Below are 25,163 nucleotides of genomic sequence, written 5' to 3' on the forward strand. Positions count from 1 at the left end.
TGCGCCAGAAGGTGCTGAGGAGAAAAAAGCACCTTACACTTGGCTGTAGCTGGTGTTGCCTGTATTGTCAGGGAAGGTTTGTCGGGCTTGTGGTGGTTTGGGTGACTGCTTTTCTTCCCTTGTGTCTTACAGACTCTGAATTCAGTGGTCTTGTCGGCCCCCCTGGTCCTGCAGGGCCCCAAGGACCTCCAGGGATCCCTGGATCACCAGGCACCTCTCTGGAGGATGTCTCTGCTTACTTACAAAGTAAAGCACTTTTTTTTTTTCTCACAGCTGGCGAGGAGATTCTGTTTGTAGGTGCTGGGGGGCCTGAGGCTCAGATTTAGCTTACCAGGGCACGACTGCCCACTGAGGACAAGGTCACTTTAAAACAAAAATCTCATCAATATCTGCTGGAAAGGGATGGAAGTTGGGGTCGGAGCCTTTTAAACTTTCAGGCTCCCCAGACATGTGTGATTTACTTGTCCTTTCACTGTTGGAAAATAATTCTTCCTCTCTCTCAAGGTGTGGGATACTCCTCCCTCTCTGCAGTCCAGGGTCCACCTGGCCCTCCTGGCCCTCCAGGACCACCAGGCTTCTCAGGGACTGGCCTCCTGTCCTATGCTGACATCACCCACAGTGACGAGTTCAGGAGCGAGCTGATTCAGTACCTGAAGAGTAAGGAGGCACCACCCATCCATCCTCCCTGCACACACCCCGAGCCATGCTTTGTCTCGTGTAGGCTGCTGGCTCTGCCACAGCTGAGGCAGTCCTGGAGGTGCCGTCCCTGAATCAGGGCTGCAACAACACCTTACCTCTGCAGGACTACACCGCACCCCATAGGCTTGTCTCCTCCCAGCCCAACTGCAAGGCAAAAGGCCATGTCGTGAGCCAAAAGGGACAGGCTCTGGGCAGTTACAATTGGCCTGGACTGAACAGCAAGTCCCTAGTAAGGTCACCTGCAGAGTTTTGTTGTGGGAAAAGCATTTTCCTTGACAAACACCTGCCTACAGAGCTATGGGTGATGTTGGTGTTGAAGGGCAGCACTGAGCCGGCTGTGAGGCAGCACTGGTCTGAGCTCTCATGCTGGCAAGTCATCTAGGGCAGCCTTTCAAAAGCCTGGGGATCCCCTCACATTTGGGAGGCTGGTCACAGAATGGCTGCTTTGGCAGTGGTGCTGAAATTGGCCCGAGAGGTGTGCACCCCTCTGCAAAATCATTGGGCGTGTTTCCAAGATTGGGCACCCAAAACTGTAGGAGAGATGGGAAGGAGGAAGGTGTTGTGCCATCTGTAGAGATCCAGGTTGACACATGTGCATGCTGCCTGAGAAAGGGAACTGGATGAGGGTTACTGTGATGATTGGCCGGACAAAACTTCACACTCCAGTCTTCATTCAGGTGGCAACTCAGGACCTCTGCCAAGCCCAGGTACCCCAGTGCCCCTGAAGTCCCCCCTCTTGTATTTTGCAGGTGATGAAGTTCGAAGTTACATCTCGGGGCCACCTGGGCCCCCTGGGCCACGGGGACCACCAGGACCCAAAGGAGATAGTGGCTTGGTGGCTGGGTCTATGGCTTCATCATACCAAGGGTTACGGAATTCCGAGCGGTTGCATGGAGGATCCCTTGGTGCTGAGGGATCCCATGGAGGATCACTGGGCACAGGCAGCTCATACGGCAGCTCCGTGAGCAGTATGTCATCCTACAGTGCCTCCATGGGCAGCGACGGCTCTTATGATGCCTCCATGGGCAGCGATGGGGCTTTCGAGGGGTTGCTGACAGAGGAGGAATCACACAGGAGATCAGCAGGTTCAAGCAGATCTTACAGCAACTCCTTCAGTGGTTCCCTGGATTACAACGAGCTGGCCCTCCGCGTGTCAGAGAACCTGCAGAGTGAGTGGAATTCCTGCTTGTCCTCACCCTCCCTGTCCCAGCCCACAACTCCTAACCCACTGTGCCTGGTGTCAGGCTGTTCCACTCCCCTCACCCTTCCTGCTGCCTGCAGCTCTCCCTTACACCTCCCTGCCTCAGCATCCAACCACAGTCTTCCCATAGCTCCTTTCAAATGACATCTTTACCTCCTCAGGCCGAGGTATCCTCCAGGACATGATGTCTTACACTGCACAGGGACTTGCAGGTCCCCCAGGCCCTCCTGGGCCCCCTGGCATTAGCAGGGTCTTTGCAGCCTATGGCAATGTCACCGAGGACCTCATGGACTTCTTTAGAAGTAAGTGACATTGACTTGGTGTTTCTGGCTCATGCATAGGAAATCTCTCCAACCTCTTGTAGACATAGTGATCTTTTTACCTTTGTCTGCTGGAAAAGTACAGTCAAGATGCAAAGCTGGAGGCAGATAGTCTTTCCATCCCCTTACTTCCTTGCTGGGGATGTGCAGTCTCATCATTAGGGAGGACATCAGGTTTTCCTACTACTTCCAGGAAACTCATCCCAAACCCCGAAGGCCACTGTGCTTGCAAGCCCTGCGGCCCATTTGAACGTGGCTGGGTTGCCACATGTAGAGAAACGTGAACCAGCTGCTCCCTCTGTTCTCAGATTCCCCTCCCTGAGTGTGGGCCAGCTCCAGCTCTGGTGACAGCCAGGACACCCCGAGAGGGTGGCAGAGCAGTGCTGGTGAAACGAGATCACAGCCTGCCTTTGAGTGGGACCAAAACCATTTTTGAAAAACTTGCTCTCAGTCAGTCCAATCCCATCTAACCTAGAGAAATGTCCTGCCAGTCTGACTCGCCGCGTCTCTAAGTGAGCACAGAGCCCTGTGCACGTGGTTTGTCCCACTCATTCATCCTCTCCTTCATTTCCCTCTTCAGCGCATGGAACCATCCAGGGGCCACCCGGTGAAAAGGGGGAGAGGGGTTATCCTGGACCCAAAGGTAAGGCTTGCCATCCTTTCCTGCTCAAGCCCCATAATGCCCAGGAAGCAGCACTGTGGCCACAGGGACAGTCGGCACAGGGCTGCTCGGGCTCCCAGCCTGCCCGCAGTGCAGGTGGCACCTTCAGGAGCTCGGCACAAGCATCGTCCTTCCTTGGCCCTTCCTTACCCTGGCCACTCCCCCTTCATGGGCCAGTCATGCTCAAGGGCAAACTTGGTCTTCTCATTCCTCCAGGTGACCCCGGACCGATGGGCCCGCCAGGACGCCAAGGGCACAGGGGACCGAAAGGAGAGAAAGGAGAGAAAGGTAGGGACAGCTGCCGGCCCCGGGAGAGCAGGGCTTGCCTGTCGGGGAGTGGAGGATTCCCCAGGTACCAGCCCATCTCTGGGAACTGCTGGAAAACCCACCTGGCTCCCTTTTTTGGGGTTGCTTTGCCTCTTTTGCCTTTTTTTAGCCCACAAGAACTTTTCAAATAACCCTCCTTTCGAATTTCTTGTCCCCAGGTGAACAAGTATATGTTGGCAGAAGAAAAAGGAGAAGTGTTGGGGTTTAAGGAAAGAGGCAGCTCAGTTCTGCACTGGGCAGCACTCCCAGCAGCCTATAGAGAAAGCCTGAACCTTCACTGCCTTAATGCTCAGACGTCCCTGCTGATCAGCTAACTACTTGATAGTTCAGTGTCGCTGCTGAGATTTGAATGGCTCTTTTGCGTGTCCAGCACGGCGCTACCATGGGTATTTGCTGCTGTTGCTGATGTTTGGCTTAGTGCCCCTGAGTTCCCAGGCTTGTATGGCTGTAGGCTGGCAAGGGCTTCCTGTCTCACCCAGTCCAGGCTTCTTGTGTTACTCCCAGATATGTAAAAACCTGGTTTTTTTAACAGCCAGCCAGGTATCCAGCAAAAAGAAAAAAAAAAAAAGGCAACCCAACAATCCTTCTCCCACCAAACCCAGCTCGGCAGATTTGTGATGCTCTGGTGCCCCACGGGCAGCAGCCCCACGGCCGAGCCCGGCTCCCCAGCCGGCCTGGTGCCGGGGGGCTCGGGCAGCAGTGGGGTACAGCACACAGCGTGCTCGGCGGGGAGCCGGGGCCAGCACGCGCCTTGCGCCGCCTGCGTATAGCAGCTCAGCGGGACAGGACATGCACAGGGACCGAGCTGAAGCACTTTTAAATGGAATTTGTTGACCTTTAAAAAAATATTTTTGTAGATTTTTTTTTTTTCTGTTTTTTAAACATTGGGGAAAAATAATTTTTAATGTAAACAGCCCAATTAAAGTCTGGTTTTCACCCCAAGCTTGCCTGCTCCATGTTACGCAGGGCAGTCAGCACTGGCTTCGCAGTGGCCGTGGGCAGACACAGCCGTGGCTGTGGTGGCTCTTCTGTTTCTCACCACCAGAACGTGACCCGAGCAGAGGCTGAGCTGCTGCCCGGGGGTCAGTGGGTGCTGGTCACATTAGTGGGCAGCTCTGCACGTCGTCCTGGGGTGCCACGGCCATCACCTTCCTCCTCACCGTGGGACAGTCCTCACAGTGGCGAAGGATTTTGGTGCTGGTGCTGGCTGAGCTGAGCACAGGGTGCAGCCAGGGCAGCCCCTGGCCAGGTGGCTTTATGGTGTTCCTGGGGACACACACCCCCCCCCACACGCCCCCCCCCCGACACTGAAGTGCTGCTTTATTTCCAGGTATTGGCCAAAGCAGGCCAGTAGCTCGTTTTTATAGCAAAACAACTTGCTTGAATTGCTTGCTTTCAGTCCCAGTTTAAACACCCACCATCTATTTTTATTCCCGGTGTTAGGTGAAGTTTTGCTGTTCTTCCCAACATTTTTGCTTGGGATTGCTGAGAGCAAAGGCCTGTGTGAACCCGCTCAGCTTTCAGCACACAGCCCCTTGCAGCGTTTGCCAATAAATCCTGTGTCCTTCCGGGCAGTTCACACTCCCCACCTGGCTCTGCTGAGCAGAGACACTTCCTCTTAATGCTCTTAAAAACAACAGAAACACCACACGTGTTGTCAGGTTTAAGCACAGCAGCTGTGTTTCCATGATCTGAAGCTGCCCCCCCCCACTTTGCTTCCTAATCCAGCCCCGCGGTGCCTGGGCCACTGCAAGGGCTCCACTGCCAAATACCAAATACCTCTTTCCTGTGCCCGCGGCGGAGGGACAAGGGTGGCTGCCATCACCCGTGGACTTGGGGGGCAGAAACTGGGGCTCCTACACCCCAAGCTGAATTCCCACTGACAGGGCAGGGCAGTCACTGAAAACAGCGACCTTTTAGGTTTGTGCTAAATCTGCACTCCTGCCCTGGGCCATTCCAGTCAGGGAACCACACACTGCACAGCGTTAACATACTTTTTATACATGGTTAATTTTAAAAATTCCAAATTGTCCCATTGACTCAAACATCACTTGCATTTCATGCTCAAGTTTTCCATCAACGAACCAGAGGACATCTCAGCAAACTGTGATTTTATTGTATTTACAGCAGAATTATTACAATATTCTACAGAAAGCCATGAAATCAAATTACTTTTAAAAACAAGACCAAAAAAAAAAACCACCTGTTGTATGACTGCTACTGCAAGTTCGCTTCCATGACCTGTACGTACAGAGACCCCTAGCCAATTATTCAGCCATCTCATGATTTTTGGTTGCTTTCTGTAAGGCAAAAATAACTTGGTTTGCAGTTAACACAAAACATTCAACAAACTGCTGGGACAACACGAGGCTGGAGATGCCTCAGATGTGTGCGCTTTACCACAGACCACCCAGCTTGGCTTGCTTACAGAAAACAGGTACGACAGCTCAACGTGACAGATTTCACTCTATGTCCCTTCCTAGTTTCTGGTTTTTCCACCATTTTAGGACTGATAATCGACAAGAAATAGGCTTTACCACCTTGCTTGGTAATTGTCGAAGAGATTTTTGAAAATTAGAGCATCTTTGGGCCCAGCTACTCCTGCTTTCAGTACAGTGGAAGCACATGAGCCCTTATTCATGAGCTGGTTTTGAGCAGGTTCTTATTTAAGAGGTTGTCTTCTTTCTCTGGCCACATTGACTGCCCTAATGCCAAAAGCAGCTACAGAAATGAAGAATGAGGATTGAGGTGAGAGAATGGGAACTGAGAACTAAAAGCTCTGCAAGCAGTAGAGAAACACCATAAAGTTTCTTTTGTCTTCTCCCTCCCTTTATCTGTTCTCACCTTTTGTAAGACTGAGAAACAACAGGGCATCCTGGCCTCGGCTTCCCTGTGAACACCGAAGGTTAATTCTCTCTGACCTTGTTTCGTACCTGCTGTGAAGGATGACAGAAGTAGTTTGGGAACGGGAAATGTGGGTGGACACATCAGCACAAGGAAGTTCCTTAGATCCACAAGTAGATTTTGAAGTAAAATGACCAGATTGTAAATGCAAACATAAAAAGGAGAAAGTTATCTGCATAGTGACCGTCCTAAATGCTCCTCCCTGCCCTTTCCTCCAATGACCACACAGTCACTGCCCTCCAAAACTTGCCCCACTTCCCCACGGCAGATTAACCAAAAAGAGATGGTTCAGTAGAAGCAACTAGCACAGAGGTTACTGCACATTTAAGTCTGTTCCCTGGTTTTCAGCAAAGATGAGCATTTCTGAGGTCTGTGTTGCTGCAGCTACACAACAGCTCTGAAAATCAGGCTACCTATAAAAATGGATTTAAGTGCCTGAATTTAAAAAACCTTATTCAAGTCCTGCCTGTATCAAAACATCCTTGAAACACTTGCAAGACAGATACCATTTCAGGTGGAGAATCAGCTTAAAGCTCCTATGTGATATTGCCATCATAAAAGGCATTGTGGTGTGGTGAAAGTCATTACATTACTGCTTTGCCTGGCTCTGTCTTAGTTAAGGTGCTAAATTTCCTATTTATTAAGAAAAAAATTCAGTAGCATGGAGTTATAATAGAGAAAGTCACCTGGGACAGAGTAGTATTTTTTTAAACCATGATTGGTTAGATATTGAATATCCATGAATGGAATTTTAAAAGGATATTAGCTTAAAACGTTGTCTAGAAAAAAGGATGCATCTTGGAATGAGTATCAGTACTTTAAAAGCCATGTGAAAAATCACTTTTGAGTGAATGCCACTGGTCAGGACAGTGCAGTACTGCCCCCTCCGAATTTGAATTCAGGTGTCAATTCAATTAAAGGTTTTCCTTTAGAAGGTGTTCATAAATCAGGATCTCTCTAATCAATCACCACCACCACAATATTTTATCTTTTCATGCTGTACATGCTTACCACCTGTTCAGCAGAGACAGCAGAGTGCCCGGAGGAAGAAACAAATTGTTTTATGGGAATCAGAGAGAAACAAATGCTGGAGTGCTTCCCTTTCAGCAAAGCTCCCCCTGGACTGTGGGGGCTGAGGCACAGCCCCTTCCCTCCCCGGCTGGCGTAACCGCCCCTCAGACAGCCCCCGTCAGGCGAGACGCAGAATTTATTCAAGATGCAGCATCTTGTAAGACCAGGGGCAGCAAGACGGCCCCGGGGTTCAGAGAGCCCCAGGTCTCCCTGTGCTCCCAGCACGGGGCTGCAAGAGCCTGCAGACAGCGGAGTTCCACCCTCTGCCAGGATGCGAGTAGAGCCGCCGGCTTCCGTACTTACAAGGCCCTGTCCCAGGAGCTGACTTAGGAGGTGCCGAAACCTGCTTCAGAGCTCGAGAAGAACAAGTCCTGAAGTCTGAATCTCAGAACATGTCTGAACCCACAGGCAGGTGGTGGGTTTTTGTTTTGTGTGTTTTTTTTTTTTTTTTTTTTTTTACGAGAATCAGTTGTAAATACCAGAGGACAACCAATATATTGCATCGCAATTCATGCATTTTATTGCCTTTGTTCATTTTCCTGTGGACAGTATTTATGATGTAGTAAAACACAAAGGTGAGCAAATACGGAGGTGTGGTTGTCTTCTGAAGGGCATGTGGGGAAAATGAGATCTGCCACATACTCAGTAAGAAAGCGCATTGTTTTGGCTAAGGAAAATACCCCTAACTACCATGGAGATGGAGCTTCAAACATTTATTAAAGGGAGGTGACATTTGATAGGAGAGAGATTGGATTTTGTATCTCAGGAGATCTCTTCCAGGCCTGTGTGACACTAAATTCATTTGAATTGAATTTTCTGACATTGATATAATATTGTACACCTCTCATGTTCTGCAATACTTAAAACCAATTTTATCAGTCTAAATGTGTAAGTACCCATGCTAGTTCCTGTTATCCCCCAGAAAAACTATTTTCACACTTGCTATCAATTCTCAGCGCAGTTCACAGGGCTGCAAAACTGCTGAACAGTGCTCCACACCTGGAGACCTGACCAAGCACTCGCTAAGGCTTCAATCCCCACATTTGATCCCTCCCTCCCTCAGAGCTCAGTCAGTTATTTGTACAATTTACAGTGAGATCAGATTGCAGGGGCTTGTGTGAAAAGGATGTTCAAATAAGAGATTTAAAAGATCAGACAGATGTAAACAGTATGCCAGTATGTATTAGCAAGTTATCACCGAAACCGCCAAAAACATCTGGAGAAGGTTAACATTTCCCTCTGGGGATTTAATGTGGATGAAGGTACAGATAATCCAGGAGGGGAAATCTGCCTGCCCTGCCTACTCCTCGAGTAAAGCACTGAGCCTGCCTCAAACCAAACTGCAAACAAATTCTGGTAAATACAGAGATGAAGATTATTTAATGTTATTTTAGTAACAGTCAATTTATGATGGTGGAGCTTAAAAAGTAGAAGACCCTCAAAGACAGTTTTCACCCTACTGAATAAACAATTTAAAGAACTTTGCATTTAGCAACAGATAACATTCTAGAGATATGGTATGTGAATTTACAACAGTACACAATACATATTTCTATAATAAAATGCCAGAAATTAAGGCTAGCTATTAAAGTAATTATGCTACCAAAAAGTTACAAAATTTAAATTAAAACATGCATTTTCCAATTTTGTTTTTACTGTGCTGTAAATTAAGTGTCTTCATTGAGAAGGTATCAGTTCAATGTCCAAGGATTTCGGCATCCAAGATTTTAACCACATCTGATTAAAGTCCCATGTTAATTTATGAGTTCATTCACATGCATCAATACTGTTCCCATGAAATGAACATCATGTAATCGTCACCAGTCGCACACTTCAGGCAAGCTAGCAGAACAAAACCTTTACAGTTGATACCCAAAGAGACTAGAAAATCAGGCCTCAAATGACAGAAAGCAAATACTAATTTACAACTTGAGCTCCAGCATACCAAAGTCTTGATATGACTCAAACTCTAACCACCACGAGGAGTGCAGTAAGTGACCTAATACAGTTGTGTTTCCCTACGAGCTATATGAGAAACATTTCCGATTTTTTCCACGGCAGATCAGTCAGGTAAATAACTTATCGTACATCTATGAACTTGAAATATAAAAACTGCCTATGTTAGTACGTGGCAACACAAAAGCAAAAATCCCAGCTTCATGAAGTAGTTTGTCTATATACTTAACTTAAATCTTTCTATAAAATAAAATGACTACAATAAAAAAAAAAATCAAATCTAACACTTCTAATCAAATCAGACTTTAGCCACGGTTATTTATAAATATGACCATCCACCTCCACTTTTCTGATGAAGTTTAAACGAACAGGCTTTGGTAAGAACAGAAAAATGGCTCTACCCATTCCAGGTACAGTTAGAGAAACCACGTGCATTTTGCACACTGCTTTCTAAAAAATACATTCTACAGTTTTTCAATTTGTAGAACTAACCACCTGTAATAGCTAAGGAAAATAATAAACTGTGCATTTTAAAGTTAGCATTTCTTTCACCTTTACATATTTTAGTGCAAAATATTTTAGGGTGAGGATTTACAACAAAATGGCAGTAGCAGCAAGAAATCTTCTGTTTTGTACAGTAACAGCAATGCTAAGGAGTTTTGTTTTTTTTTAAATGACAAAACACTATCCTGTTGCCAGGATTAGCATATCTAAGTGTTTCAGGCACTGTATTAATTAAACTAGCACCCCATTTCATTATGGAACTAATGGACAAAATACATCATGGAGATCAGCTCAGTTTAATTTATGCCAGAGGTTTCTTTTTAAAGAAGTTGCAAAGGCTTTTGCTTTTACCAATCATGCTTAAACATAAGGGTTTATTTTTCTGGTTATTGGCATGTTCTGAGGAATTAGTTTCAGTCCTTGCTATGAAGACACTGCTCAACATCATAAAATTTTAAACCTCCCACGGCAGTTTCAGTTGTGGAATTCTCTTGTGGAGAAATCAGACAGAACCACAGTAGCAGAACTAATATTAAATCATTTAAATGTTCATGTGAGAAACCATTTTTTTGTGATCAGAAAGAGTATAATTAATATTTTAGGCTTAAAGTCAAAACCGTAGATAACGTACTTTTTGAGACTGAGATAAAAAACCCACTTATTCTTGAAACATCGGAAGGACACAGCATTACCATTATACACCAACACCTTTTTTCTTTTCTTCCATTCAGAGAAGTAAGGAAACTGATCGTGACACTGATTGTCTCCACTGAAAACAAAAAAACGCTAGGTCCTTTGATAGACACTGCAGATTAAGTCAGGTTAGACAATGAGGATGGAGAATTCCAAATATGAAAAAACCTACAGCAGTTCCCAGAGTTACGACCCAGTGGAGTGAAGGCTGGGGATTGGATAGAATTTGGAAATCCGGCTTTGTGTTGAAGGGTTAAGGCATTCGGATTCTCCAGTCATTTTAAAGAAAACTTCCTGCTCCTGCAGCTTCCTGGCAAATTCTTCTTCCAGCGTCTAAAAACCCAAATCAGATTGTCATAGGATTACAAGGAAAAGAAACCTATTATACTGGTGACATATTGTCTGATTTGACATCGTAACTTCACACACCAGCACAAAAAAAAAAAATAAAAAAAATCACCTAGCAATTCTGAAATTGCAAGACAACCAAGACACAGCAAGCTAAGAACATCATCTGCTTGTAGAACACCCTCTGAACTGTGTGAAAATCTAGTACCCTCCATTTAAAAATATAACAACCTTCACCACCCTCTCTCTGATTATTTAGCACTCTATTTTTGCAGTAACCTACTGGCTTCTGAAATATATTCCTAAAACTAGACTTACCTCCAGCTGAGAAGTTTTATATGCAAATATGCACACACGTGCTGCAAGAGGGAACACTGTAAGAGGCCTTTTTTGTTGCATGTCCTGTTTGTTGCATGTGCCCTTCTTGCTCAGCTTCTGCACTTTTTTTTTCCCCACATCTGCTATTATCCAGTGAACTACAGCAGTTTTGTACAGCAGTTTGATTCTCCTCCTCTGCAATACTTTTTGCATTGTCTGTATTTGCTAGAATCAACTCCTGATTATTTTCTGACTCATGAACTGCTCTGATTTACCTTTTTTCTTGGTCTCAATTTCTCTCTCCATTCCTTCAGTTCTTGGCTGTGCTCTTCATCTAGTTCTTTTAGCTTCTGAGTCTCATGCTCAACCAGTAGATGGCATTTTTCATTCTTAAAACAAAATAGAGATAATCCTTATGTACAACTAATTCAGATTAGGCAACTCCACATTTATACAGTGACATATGTTGTCCTAATTCCTTTTAATTAGCTTATTCTGTGTAAATAGTGACATGAATAATTACAAGATAAAAGTATGTTATTATCAAAAGTTGATCTTTCCATCAGAACCAGTTCAGGTAAGAAATACCTGTAAACAAGAATATACTGTGGAGTGTCATTAAGGCAGCAGCTGCCAGTGTTACTCAAAACTGCGTTTCAATGCCTAATAATGCTTTTCAAGGTCACACAGCTTTTCTGCTTTGCTTTCTAAAGCCACTTTGTATGATTTCTTAAAATCAATTATATTAGAAAGGAGGTAATTTTTTGGAAATATTTCAACTCTTGGTGCCAAGGAGATGAGCCTAACAAATGGGGCTTAGGGAGGAGAGACATGTGCTTGCAGAAGCAGCCTCAGAATTGCCCTATGTAAAGGAAAAGGATAATCAAACTACACATCAGCTTCACATTCCTCTCAGTAAGGTACACAGGCATCTGCCTAACTTTCAGAGGACTTTTGAAGCATGGCAAGAAAAAAAAAATAAGTATTTGGCTACATCAAATCTTTGATTTTTATGAGCAGTTGGCCCACGTTCTTGTTTCTAGGGTTCCAGTCCCAAGTGGGTCTGATACAGAATTCAGAAACACAGGAACAAAAATGACAAGCACTTGGCTACACCCACGTGCAGTCAGGGGCCAATTTTTCTCGGTGAATCTCACAGTACCCCTAATCTGCTCAATTTTACTTGAGCTGGAACCCTCACCAGACTCCCACGGTACTTGGGGATTTACTGAGGCCTATCAGGGGCACAGTCAGGGTCTGTTTTTGCAGGATGTCAGAAAGTGAATAGAGCAGAACTAGCTTTACTGGTCGTTGGAAGATTTCTCTACACAAAGGTTATCAGCAGGTGATCATTTAATGCTTTAAAACTGCCCCGCGTCCCTGAAACAGGGAAAAGCCAATTTAATAGAAAAGGAGATCTGGCCTCTGGTACACAGCAGCAACTTTTACAAAATGCATACCAAAAGAGACAAAGTTCCTTATCGCAAGAAGAAAATTTCTTTCTGTGAACTTTCCAGAAGCTCAAGTACAAACGGCAGCCTGCACTTTGTAAAAACCCTCTTGTTCCATGTATATACAATGTATATACACGTATATACAAACATCTTGTGGGTAATGCCTGGTGCTGCCTACCTCTGTCCTGATTGATGACATTTCAGCAATATCAGGTCAAAAGGAAATGGTGCCTACAGAAAATAACACTGGGAACTTGATAGATACTCTAGAAGTGATCATCTACCTCCAGTTCGTGCTCTTCTTGCATTTAAAATAACTTCTCATTAATTGATGTAAGTATATGAATCTGGTGAAGCAGTATACTGCGGGCCTTGAAAGCAAAGTTGAAAAAACCCTACACAAATCAGTAAAAATGAAGGAAAAGATGTTTCTGCTTTGCCTGCATCTGTTATTAACCTGAGTCTTCCTGCTGAATGTGCATTTAATATCATCTACTTTTAACCTGTAACTGATGCAATTCTCTGATGTTTGCTTCACACTGCAACTGAAGGTCCCGCATTTGGTTTTCATGTTTCTGATGCTGAGCCAGTCTCTCATTCTTCTGTCTCTTTTCTTCTTGAACAGCAAACTAAAATTAAAAACGAAAAGATGATTTATATTGTGCCTCTAGACACAGCAGTTTACATGAGTCAAAAAAACTGTATGCAACAGAATGAATACATACAGCATAACTGAAAAGAATGGTTTTAAAAGACTTAAACAGTAACTGTATTTTCTTTATTCTTTCTTTTTAAAAATTCTTGCAAAGGGAAATCCCTCCCAGTTTTGCCTATCGTTCCGTTTTTCTGCCTGCAGTCTGATTTTTTCTTCAAATGCAGACTCCTGAAATTATCTCCCTCTGATGCTAAGGGATACAGCAGTGTTGTTACAAGGATCACTTAAGGTTGGTGTTACACAGCAACGGCAGACTGTACTTTCCAGATTTTTCATCCTTCCAATGCTCACCATATGAAACCATGATTTGGGACTTTTGTGCGTCAGCAGAAAGCAAACGTCTAAACCTCTTCATAACATTCCCTTCTAAAGAACGAGTGCATACCTACAGTTTTAGTTCAAAAGCTCACAAAACCCAAGTATTGTTAAAAATATCTCACAGAATCACGGAACGGTCGACGTTGGACAGAACCTGTGAAAATCAACCCCCGCTGCTCAAAGCACGGTCAGCCAGAACACGTTTGCAGGACTGTGTCCAGTTGGGTTCTGAGTATCTCCACAACCTCTCTGAGCAACCTCTTCCAGGGTCTGACCATCCTCACGCTAAAAAAGTGTTTTCTTATCTCTGAGTTTCTGTGCCCACTGCCTCTCATCCCGCCACTGGGCCCCACTGAGAGGAATCTGGCTCCACCTCCTTCACTCCCTCCTGCTGGGTACTTATACACATGGATAAGATCCTCCTGAGCCTTCCCTCCTCCAGGCTGAAATATCCCGGGCCTCCCGAGCATCTCCTCCCATGACAAGACCCACCAGTCCCTCAGTCACCTTCACGGCCCTTCGCAGGACTCGCTCCAGTAAATCCATGTCTGCCTTGTACTGGGAAGCCCAGGACTGGACCCAGCACTCCAGGTGAGTCTCACCAGTGCAGAGGGGAAGGATGACTTCCTCCGAACCCATCCACTGCACCAACCCAGTTTTGTACCACCTGTGAACTTGCTGAGAGCGCGCTCTATCCCATCCTCCTATTTACATCACATTAAGCATTTACACTATTTGAACAGTTATTGTTAATTACCTGCTTGATTTTTTCACGATCTTGGTCTGGAGAGGCCAATGAATTGATTCTTAAACTTTTCTTAAACATAGCCATTCGAGTCTTTGCTTCACTTCGCTGGATTTTAGGCAGTCTTGCTCTTTCCTGAGTTTGCTTGTTCTTTAACTCCTCAATAAGGCGTTGATTGTATCTCTGCATTTGTTCTGTTTCCTAAAATGTTAATCATACGGAAATGTTACAGAATAACTATTACGTTAGAATATTTGCATCTCATTTCACCAAAAAGCATGCTGTTCGAGTCCACTTCTTTCAATAGAAACCAGTCCCAGCCCCAGGGATAGCAATGGGGAGGAGAGGGCCTTCCACCTATTCCAGAGTGCTCTGAATCATGCCCAACGCAGATGAAATTCTCTAATGAAGATGAATACACGTATCTTTTACCAGTGGTGGTTTAACTCCTGAATTGCACTTAAAAAAGTCATGATCATTCAAAGGGAGAAACTTTTGTGGAACTGAACTTTTACTACTGAAGTTGTAAAGGGTCAGTTTCTTGCAAAAGCTGGTGAAAGCAAGGGCCATTACGGGGATAAACCAAACTGTACAGAAATAAGCCTTCAGTGGAGGCTGCTTACCCTCCAATCACCGAGGAGATGCTATAATTTCTCTCTGTTGGGTTTACATTTTCCACAACTGAACTATTCTGTTTAGTGTATTCTATAAAAAACAAAATGCCTCGTGGAAAATAAGTGTTGTCTTCTGGGCTTTTGTAGGATTTAGCTATTAAGAGACAGTTGTCAGCTACTTGCCCAAAAGCTAATCCAGTTCATTCTGCTCATTTAATTCCAGGATTATTTACTAATGGGTTGATTTATTTAAAGACAAGCCAAATCTGGGTTTTGTGTATAAGCAGAACTGGGTATTTCTAATAGGAAAAGATTGATGTTGTGGGCTGGGTGTTTTTTTTTTTTAAGAATCAAAAGGGAAAAATATGACCACTTATACTTCAACATATTACTAAGATGATTAATATTTTAATATTTTTTTTATTTCAACAGAACATATACAGCTTCAAAATACCTGTGTGGGTCCTGCCCGTGCAAGCAAACAGCTACCAGTAGAGATCATATGACTACTTGACAAAAAAATGGGGTATTATAATACACAAAAGAACGTGTCAAAGTCAACACTAACTTTTTCATGCCTCTTCAGTAGCTGGTGCCTCTGCATGAAGTACTGATCTTTGAGCTGCTGTTTGAGGAGCTGGTGTTTCTCTTGTAGATGTCGCTCTTCCAGCTCCCAGATTGCAGCTTCACGAGCTAGAGGAAAGGGGAAGGCTGGTTCAGAAAGTAAAATACAATACTTTCTACTATACCTGCTAGTGTGTGTTTAGAAGTGGCCTATAAGAACGTTTTAAGAACAATGCTATTCCATAGAAAATGTTTTGTTTGCAGTTCTAGATTAGTCATGAAGGTCTTTGATTTCATAAATTTAAGACAGACTATTGTTTTGTTAAAATACAACACAAATGTCTGTTTTCAAAGACAGAGTCTGATGCTGGATACCTCTCATGAGCTGCTGTTTGTTGTTGAGGAAATCTCGTTCAATAGTGGCTAGTTCTGTCTTCTGCTGCTGAATAATTTTCTTCAGAGATGCATCCAGTTCCTGTTGCTGCTTCTGCACAAATTCCTGCTCCTGGTAAAAACCAACAGAAGTAAATTAAATTGCGTTCTTCTAACCATATTACATTTTAATGAAACTCCCAGTTCTCTCAGCATTAGCTACGTATGAAAAAAACCACATCTATGAAAACTTGAGCTAACATGCCTTGGTTATAAAATTATGCAACTCTTGTATTTTCTACACAGAGAGTAGGTAAAAGCATATTTAATGTTTAAATAATATCTTCAGAAATAAGCCCAAAGGCAACAAACTAGCCAGCAATCTGCAATACATTCCATCACTTGTCTCTCTCCAAAACAAGCTGCAGGTTCAAAGCTAGCAAAGACAAGTACTCAATATAAAGTTGATCTCATCATATCAAGGATTAATTATTCACAGAAGTAAGAAAATAAAAGTATGTATGGTTATTGTGCTTTGGATGATTAGTTAAAGCCTATTTATTTACACAGCTGAGTTTCATATTTGTGTTTCAATCTCAAGGGGTTTATCTTGTCATGAACACACAGATACTGAGGTTGGGAGCTCTGCAAGACTGCTGTGAAGACAGCCGATGGCTTCTGTATGAACTGCATCCTGCGGGACATGAGAACTTATCACACCAGAGCTGAGCTGGCTCCTCTCAAAGCCGTTCACCATCTGCCTGATGTAGTCCCCATATCACCTGCATCTTCCCGTTATCCAGGGTGTATCATTCTGTTGCATCACATCATGAAAAGCAGGCAGTAAGAAGAATCCCCCTCCCATGCCCCAAGACCATACCACTGCCTTTCTTCTTTATAACTATCACCCCCCCCAACCCCGCCAACCCTCCCACCCGCCCCCCAAAGCATCTACAACCATGCAGGCATGCACACACACACTCTTTAAGAACAAGAAATTAAAGCAGATGTTTCTACCATGATCTAAAGGTCAAAAGAAAGGATGATGGCAGTGTCCCACCAGAGCCGAGGTGGGCAGCTGAAGCACGTGCTGTTATTTGTAACAAAGCAACGCTAAAGACGGTCTGTTGGAAGGAAGATGGGCTGAGGCAGGAAAACAGTACTGGGCTGCAGAGGATCAGTGGAAAGGTCTCCTGAGCTATGCATTTTTATTTTTTTACTGAACCTATGCTACTTGCTAAAAGAGTTGTCAGCAACATATGGAATTAAATGTTCATGAGAAGTACTTCTCATTGTGGACCAGAAGAATCCTGGTTTCAACCTTCACCGAAGGTTATCGGTACACGAGGCTTTCATCTTTCCCAGTGGACAGCAGCTACACTTGGACAGCTAACAAAACAAAAGGTGGAGTAAGTTGACAGTGACAGACCTGAGGGCACAAAAAGAACTGGAAGGCCACGTCTGTAAATTAAGTCAGGCATACCTAATCAAATATACGGACTGATGAAAAATACTGTTCTGTTTCCCTTTCTAGATGAAAAGGATAAGAAAACCACGGGTTTATTATTCTGAGGGTGCAGACACATAATTAACATGGTGTATAACTTTTCAGGCATTTTTTCATTTGGAGGGCATGGGGGGAAAGCTATTCTAGGGTAGTCATGGTCAAAAAGCAATTATGCTTGAGCTTTACTTAATCATTGAAAATCACTGCTGCTCTCTCTACATGGTAAATCTTAAGAAGTTTTAGAATTGCTAGCACTATAAGATAAACCAGGCAATCTCAGAAAACACCTGGCCTTTCCACTTCCCACATCTACTGAAGTATCACATATAATAAAGGTCATGGACTTTACTAAAGAGTATGCTGGATGGTTAAAAGACAGACCGTGCAAGGCACTCCACATTTTTAAAATTACCACTTGGTTTTGCCCAGTAAGTATATTAAGATAAACTCAGGTATCTTTAAAATACATGGTTTCACTGCACACACAGCACAGAAGTCACACGTTGTTTCTCACATGTGCTGAACAAATAAACACCAGAGAACAGTATTGTATTTCATTTGTGTAAAACTTCAGTGTCTCGCCTGGAGTTAGTAACTACTGTAATTTTGAACTTTTTACTATGAATACTGCATAATTACATAAATTTGTGCTAACCAGCTTGGAGAGAACTGTGACATTGATCAGCACATATGAGCAGAAGAAGAGAAAATACACATCTGGAAAATTAGGGAAGTAAAACTTTTGTTGTTTTGCATTTTAAGACTTACATCCTGCATTTGTGCGTTGAAAAGCGTACATGATGACAACTGAAAAGACTGAATCATAACCTGAGCAACACCCTGTGGGACACAATGTACTTCCTATGTCATAATATAATGAAATATATTTCTGTTCTTAAAACAAAAGAATAAATTAGATCTGCTGTATGTTAGTAATATACATTTAAAATGTCAAGGCTAATCACACAAAAGTAGTCACTGACAGAAGTTCTAGATATTCTAAAACTAAACATCTGCACATGCCAAGCAAGGTTATTTCAACTTTTAAATTGTCTCTTTCACCTCTTACCACAACAAATTGAAACCAGCAATACAAACAAACTAAGTCACTACAAACACTACGAAAATTTAGGTTCTTAATTGTTTCCTTAAAAAGTTCAGAGACACATCCTTGATATGGGGAGAATGCTGCAACTCAATCACATTCTATCCTGGGAAATCCTCTCTTGAATTAAATACAAATGAAGAAAGCTGCTGTTATTTTCTACCAGGTCACTCACATAAACGTTTAATCTTTAAGCTACTCAATCCAAACCTGCTCTGTTGTGGTGTAAATTCACTCTGCACAAGCTGTGGCCATTACAAAGCCAGTATTTTTTCTAAAATGCTAGCCCCTCTTCTAGCTGGGTCACATAAAAGCAGCAAGTCTGAAGGCGTAAAATTACAGATGGTGTCTTGTAAAGTTTCCATACACCTACAATTTGGCATTTAAGTAACTTCATTTTACCTAACCCATTCTGCTTACAAGATGCCTCATGCTTACGTATTATATACATTTTCCACCCCTGCACTTATATTGCTCAAAAGTTACTTCTGACTGTAACTTTTATAATTTGATGGACCTATGGGGTACTTACCACTCATAAAAGCACTGTCAGTAAACTTGCCATGGAAAAATACCATTCTTTTTTGGTACAGAATACAAAATATTATGCTTAACAAACTTGGAAATGCTGCTCCTACATTTCTACACGGTATACTCTATGGGGTGTGACATAGGAGTACTTGAAGAAAGAGAGCAGTACGTAGGGTTAGTTTGAGTTAAGTTCCATATTCACTCAACAACAAGTGACATCATCAAGCTGTGTGAATACTGCTGCCTTTTGTATTTTAGTAGCTTGAAGCTGCTGTTGTTACCTGAGCATGCTGGCTTTGTGCAAGCTCCTCTTTCTTGCGTTTCATGAGCTCTTTTCTCAGCTCTTTTGGTGCTTTCTCCACTTCACATAAAACCTACAGTGTATATAAGCATGCAGAAGGTGGCGAAAAGAACACTTTTTCTCCACAGCAAGCATTACTGTGAAGGTAGGACATGCAGGTCAAGCACTAGAGGTACTGGGAAGCGTGCATTACTTCAGTGGCAGGGATGTTAGTTTAGTGAAAAGAGAAGGAACAATACGTGGTGCTTTCCCTATGCCAGCGCAGTGCAGAAAGGAGGTATATGCCAGCCTCTTTTGACATGCAAATACTGCCCAGTGCTCTCAGAAAGGGCAGTCTCTTGCTTGCGTTTTCATGCAGCAGCTGGAATAGTCAACAGTTAAGAAAACCACCACCTGCAAAAGTGGTATTTGCTTGAAGCACTATGGCAAAAGGACTACAGAGTACATTTACCTCATGGTAAAGCTGTGAAAAATGGTTGGAAGTTTAAAATAACTTCCACCAAAACCCAGCTATTTCTGACACTGTCTCAAACATGAATTTGTAAGATGCCATTATTAGTGTCTCCAACCATAAATGACATCTACGCAGGTTATGTCTTTAAAATAATCATACAAGCAAATAAAATATTAATTGGTTGTAAGTGTTTGGTTCTAAAGAATTTAAAAGCAAAACCCACCACTAACTATGTTTTCAAGAAACTTTTCATAACACACATGCTGGAATGGAACGTGTTTCAGTCCAGGGTGAATAAGACTAGATTAGTAGAAAGATTCTAAATATAACCTGGCTAAATCAACTGACAATTAATCTGTTAATTTGCCGATATGTTTTACATTTTTATAATTCTTAAAATTGCACACTCCAATATAGCACGGGTAGTTATAGAGCACCAGCTGCATATTCCTTCAAACTGTAAATTGCATTCTTAAGCATTAAATACAAAACTATGCACCCAAAACCAAATGCCTGCTTGTTTAATAGTAGAAGCATCATCAGAAAACAGAGTCCAAATCACCACATGCTATTCCTGTTTCCATGAAAGAACTGCTTTTAGCTCAGAGCAATGCGTAAAATTCTTCCCGCTTTCCCCATCACCAGTCAACAGAGAGACTCAAAAATGCAAGAGGTACCGCAAAAGAAAAAAAAAATGTTATTTACATATGAGCATATGGTTCAAACTGAACACAACTTACATTTTTTTATGCACTTTTCTACTACAGGATCATTCTATGCAAGAGCATGGACAGTACAGATTTCTAAAGAAACCTCTGGGAGCCTAGTAACTATTAAAGCAAACACTAGAGCTATTTATATTACAAATGAGCACTATGCAATTGACCTGAAAATGAAATAAAACAGCTTTTAAGATGCAAAATCCATGTGAAAACACATCACCTTCTTTTACTCTAACGCAAGCAAATTCATGTCAACTGTCATTCATTTCGCCTTAACTGTATGACATGTATGAAATTAACTGTAAAAGATTTTAGGTTATTGAGGCTCTTCTCTCCTAGCTTTCCTTTCCGAGTTAAAAAGCTACATCTATATAACTGCTGTTATGTCATATAAAGAAATTCTAAACACCAGTACCCATTCAATAAAAATCTAACCGATTAACAACAAAAAAAACCCTCTAGAATTTAAGTGGTTCTCAGTAGTAGTCAAGACCATATTCTTTACTTTAAAATTCTAATTTGGTAAGTATTTACTCAGTATTTACAGATGGATTTTTTAAAGTAGAAATCTCAAGTATTTTTCACAGTCTTTAAGAAAATACTTTTTCTTGATTTAATATTTGAGAGAAAATATTTTATTAAAGATTCTGTGAAAAATACAGTCTTCTATTTTGGTGAAGTTTTCTAGATTAAATCAATACCTGAATCTTCCTGTTAGCTGTTTGTATTTCACATTAAGCAGTAAAACAAAACTACTGACTTGCTAGTAACCCTTCCACAACATAGTATAGCACAGGAGGCTGACAAGGCTTCTGGGAGACGTAATCTCAACTGTTTGTTAAGCCCACACTCCGTATTTTCTCTATTATCATCACTGTCTCTTACCTCCTTTTTTTTGTTCTTCAGCATGTTCTGGAATTTGGACAATTCCTTCTCCTGTTCTGCTTTGATGCGTTTTGCTTCATCTCGTAAACGATTTGTGTGTTCCTGTTCCAAGCGCTCTATTGTCTGTTTCTGCTGTTTTTCTAGATTTTCTATTTCTTGATCATATTGTCGCTTTTTACTCTGTAAAAATAATTTGTTTGGCATCTTTTTTAAGAAAACTAAATTCCGTTCAGTGAAGTGCTGTACCACAGCAGAGGATGGCCATGATGAATTGTTCTGGCAAGCGAATTCTAGCATACAAGCTGGGCACCCCACAATGGAAAATATTGACATTTATTAAGAATGATAACTAAGCTATAGCCATCACAGAAGGAAACACCTGATTGCTGCAAGTAGTATTCTGCCTATTTCATCAAGATGTCCTATTTTAAGAGCACCAAAATCCAGAAACTCACTGTCATTTCCTGTTCAAAACGTCTGTACATCTGTTCTCGCTGTTGCAAAAGCTTATTACTGAGTTGCTGTTGGGCTCTCTGCTCCTCTTTCTGAAGAAGTCTTAGCTCTCTTAGCTCTTGACGTCTAATAATGAAAAAGGACATTTAATATTGATGGGAAAACTAAAGAAGTGGAAAATTCCAAAGGATGAAAAAAGCATCTACAACCTAGGTCCAGTAAAACTAGATTCTAATTGATTGTCTTATTAAAAAACACTTTACATTCCTTTGTATTAACAAAATAATTGAAACTAATCCCCAAATATTACAGAAATAAAATCATTAGCCCACCTTCTTTTATTTAAAAAGAATTAGCTGCTAACCTCTTGTAAATTTTACTTTTAAAAACACTTACCGTAGAAATCTCATTTCTTCACTTTTCGAGTCATTTTCAGTTACTATTTTTGATGTGGTTACACTCACTTCTACTCCATCAACAACAAATTTCCGAGTTTTCTTTAAAGTTTTCTTCTGTCTTCTAGTTTCCTGAGTAAAGGATAGGTAAATTATTCTGTACTTATTTAAGTTAGATCTTTTTTCCTTTTCTCTTGAGATTAAATGACTTCCTATTTTTCCGTGAAGGCCTACCACACAGTAATCAGGAGTTCTTCTTGCTTACCAGGTACCTCACTAATCAAGTGAGAACTTGAAAAATTCTAACGTACTGAAACTTTCTCTCATCAGCAAAGGAAAACTGTAATTATTGATCATCTAAATTAACAGAAGAAAAAAAAAATCTAGATAAAACCTGATGTAGTTTTATTTTCAAGAGCTGAAGACAGTTACAATCACGGGTTTTGACCATAATTTTCCCAGTCATCAAAAAAGATATTCTGAAAAACAGCACTGAAACACAATAGCAATTTACTCACCTACCTACTTCTGCTTTGACAATAAATTAAACTAGCAAGTTTATTTTTTTTATTCAAATATATTAGTTAAAAATCATGTTGTGATCTTGCTGACAGAACTGGAGAAATCTCACTTCTCTGAGCTGCTGTTGTTCCATTACAAGAGAAGAGAGACCCCAGCTGAAACTGCATCTCCACTGTGTTAGGGCTACATCTGCAAACACCTTCAAGTAATGCTTAGCACACCTATGCCAAGCCATGACTTTTGTTTGTGTTTTTTGTTGCTGTTGTTGTTTTTGGTGGTTGCTTTTTATTCTTCAAACCCGTGGTTACACTGTTACTATCCTAATATGGTGATAATCATTTCAGTATAAACATATAAATAAAGTTAATAATCTGGAATGTGCTTCCTCTGAATAAGCTCATTCACATGGGTATAATTTCGTCAGTATAGTAGAACCATAAGAGTAGAGTGTTTGGAATAAACAAAGCTGAGACTGTCTGCCTTAGATCTTCTAAATCTAAACAGAGACAGAAGATGGAAGTGACAGGAATTCACTGTAAGATTAGATGTTACCAGAGATTTGTTCTGTTAAACAGGGTTTCTGTGCACAGTGAGGCATTGAATTAGTCTTCTTGTATATCAGCTCTGAACATTCACAAATCTTCACCTTTAGTACTGTTAGACTTACTGTTACATGCTAATCTACATTTTTTAAATACAATTATGCAATAAAATAAGAAATAATTAGCAGGTCTGTAGCTTCTAGCTTTGCTGCATAACTGCACAAATGCTGTTAGAGCATGCAATTTGGAATACTTTGGTTTCTACAAAGTTTTATATTCCACACTCTCATACTAGTTTCTCACTAAATAATTTTATTTGTTGCACAGGTGAAACTTGGAGATAATTTTAGTGTCAAACTCACATAGGATTTTATATAAAAATATATGATCGCTTATACATACCTGTAAAGATATTGATCCTGTCTCTTTGTTTTTACTAAGGAAACTAGAAATTGACAAGTTCAAATCAATGCTGCTGTTATCAGCTGTAGAACCAGTGCCTGAATCTGCATCAGTTTCCTTCAAATTCTCCAATTCTAACTGCTGTAAAGTTTCAGTATTGTCTTGATTATCTATTTTGACTTTCTCCTCATTTGCTTCAGTGCTAATACTAATACTGGGGACTGGAGTGACTTCCGAGTCATCAGCTTGTTCACTGACGGTATCTTGAAGCTTATTCTCCATTACTACATCAGAAGTAACTTCCAAATGTTCTTTGTCTGTCTGAATATTGTTTTCCTGGATATTCTCAGGTCTGTGCTTTTCTGAATCTTGGTCCATGTCAGTCAGTTTATCTACCACTTCATTAGAAATAACCTCGGGCTTGCTCTGTATTGCCTTCTGGTCTACTTCATCTTTTCCAGACTCCTTGACCTCCGTTTCCTCCATGCTGCTTACATTAGTAATATCCTCATTTTCACTTTCTGACAGTTTCTCTTCTACTTTGATCTCTTTATCTTGGCTTTCTGACAGAGTTTCTTCAGAGCTGATTATCTCATGGACCTGCTTAGCCTGACTTTCCACTGGCTTATCCTCAGTCTCGGGTGTTTTATCCCCATCACTGATCTGTGTGCCAGCAATACCACCTATCTCCTTAATGTTGTCAATTCCATGCTTTATTAATTCCTCTTCTTCACCAGACACTTTATCTGCAGCATTAGGTTGAGTTTCTGTAGTGATGACTATTATTGCCTCTTTCTGAGCTTTGTCTTTATCTTCCTTTTGCTCCATAGTATTTTCCTCAGGGACCTTTTCTTCCTTACTTTCCAAGAGATCCGTTCTGCTCTCCTCTTCTTTCTCACCAGTTTCCCTAGAAATGGCTTCTTCAGTTTCTACACTATTTTCAGTTCTAAGTACTATTTTCAGTTTATTATCTTCTGTCTGTTCACTTTCCATGTCATTTTCTTTCCCTGTTTTTATGTTGGGTTCATCCTTTATTTCTGATTTTGCTACCATATCAAGTTCTTTCTCTACTTCCTGGGGTTCTGTATCTTTTTGTGTTTTTTCCAGGCTTTCTGTATTCTTTTCAGCTGGCACTATTTCGCCTTGCTCCTCTTCACCAGTTGGCACAGAACCATTCTGCACTTTCATATCACCAACAGTAGTATCACATACATCATCAGCTGTATTCCTAAGTTTAATGTCCTCAGATACATCTCCAGCTGTTTTATCATCTGGAAACATAGTGCTGGCTTTGTCTTCAATTGCATTAATTTCTGTTTTCTCAGAAAGAGATTCCAGAACTGAAGCATTCTGTGAAAGTTTATCCTCTTCAGAGCTGGCAATACTAAGGTCAGAGGATGCACGCTTCTCTGCAGGCAACTGCTAAAAAATTAAAGGAAGAAAAGTATTTAATCATTTTTCATCTTAATTAAAACACAGTTCTATTGATGAATACCTGAATAGAATACAGGCAGAGTTATATGAATTTGATAATCTCAAGAGTACTTCACTTGGTTTTAC

General features: G+C 41.7%; 2 protein-coding genes across 4 annotated transcripts in view; one reads left to right on the plus strand and one right to left on the minus strand.

The window, feature by feature from the left end:
* Positions 1-3,512, plus strand: part of COL17A1 (collagen type XVII alpha 1 chain) — a 42,145-nt gene extending 38,633 nt beyond the window's left edge. Inside the window, exons 51-57 of the mRNA XM_032988787.2 lie at positions 133-246; positions 505-657; positions 1,449-1,868; positions 2,062-2,202; positions 2,801-2,863; positions 3,098-3,169; positions 3,367-3,512. Of these exons, the coding sequence (XP_032844678.1) occupies positions 133-246; positions 505-657; positions 1,449-1,868; positions 2,062-2,202; positions 2,801-2,863; positions 3,098-3,169; positions 3,367-3,416 (1,013 nt within the window). The 3' untranslated portion in view covers positions 3,417-3,512. The remainder of the gene's footprint in view (positions 1-132; positions 247-504; positions 658-1,448; positions 1,869-2,061; positions 2,203-2,800; positions 2,864-3,097; positions 3,170-3,366) is intronic.
* Positions 3,513-7,603: 4,091 nt separating this feature from the next.
* Positions 7,604-25,163, minus strand: part of SLK (STE20 like kinase) — a 49,582-nt gene continuing 32,022 nt past the window's right edge. The window contains exons 9-19 of one of the 3 annotated variants that reach the window (XM_032988789.2): positions 23,604-25,022; positions 22,139-22,269; positions 21,745-21,868; positions 21,290-21,469; positions 19,209-19,301; positions 15,788-15,917; positions 15,417-15,541; positions 14,247-14,435; positions 12,960-13,085; positions 11,278-11,391; positions 7,604-10,669 (exon numbers count right to left, since the gene is read on the minus strand). In XM_032988789.2, coding sequence (XP_032844680.2) covers positions 10,523-10,669; positions 11,278-11,391; positions 12,960-13,085; positions 14,247-14,435; positions 15,417-15,541; positions 15,788-15,917; positions 19,209-19,301; positions 21,290-21,469; positions 21,745-21,868; positions 22,139-22,269; positions 23,604-25,022 — 2,778 coding nt within the window. In that variant the 3' untranslated portion in view covers positions 7,604-10,522. Of the gene's footprint in view, positions 10,670-11,277; positions 11,392-12,959; positions 13,086-14,246; positions 14,436-15,416; positions 15,542-15,787; positions 15,918-19,208; positions 19,302-21,289; positions 21,470-21,744; positions 21,869-22,138; positions 22,270-23,603; positions 25,026-25,163 lie in introns of all 3 variants that reach the window. The other 2 variants (XM_032988788.2, XM_032988790.2) reach the window with 2 other exon arrangements.

The sequence above is a fragment of the Tyto alba genome, unplaced genomic scaffold (assembly GCF_018691265.1).
Source record: "Tyto alba isolate M040663 unplaced genomic scaffold, T.alba_DEE_v4.0 Super-Scaffold_1, whole genome shotgun sequence".
In the NCBI taxonomy this organism is placed as follows: domain Eukaryota; kingdom Metazoa; phylum Chordata; class Aves; order Strigiformes; family Tytonidae; genus Tyto; species Tyto alba.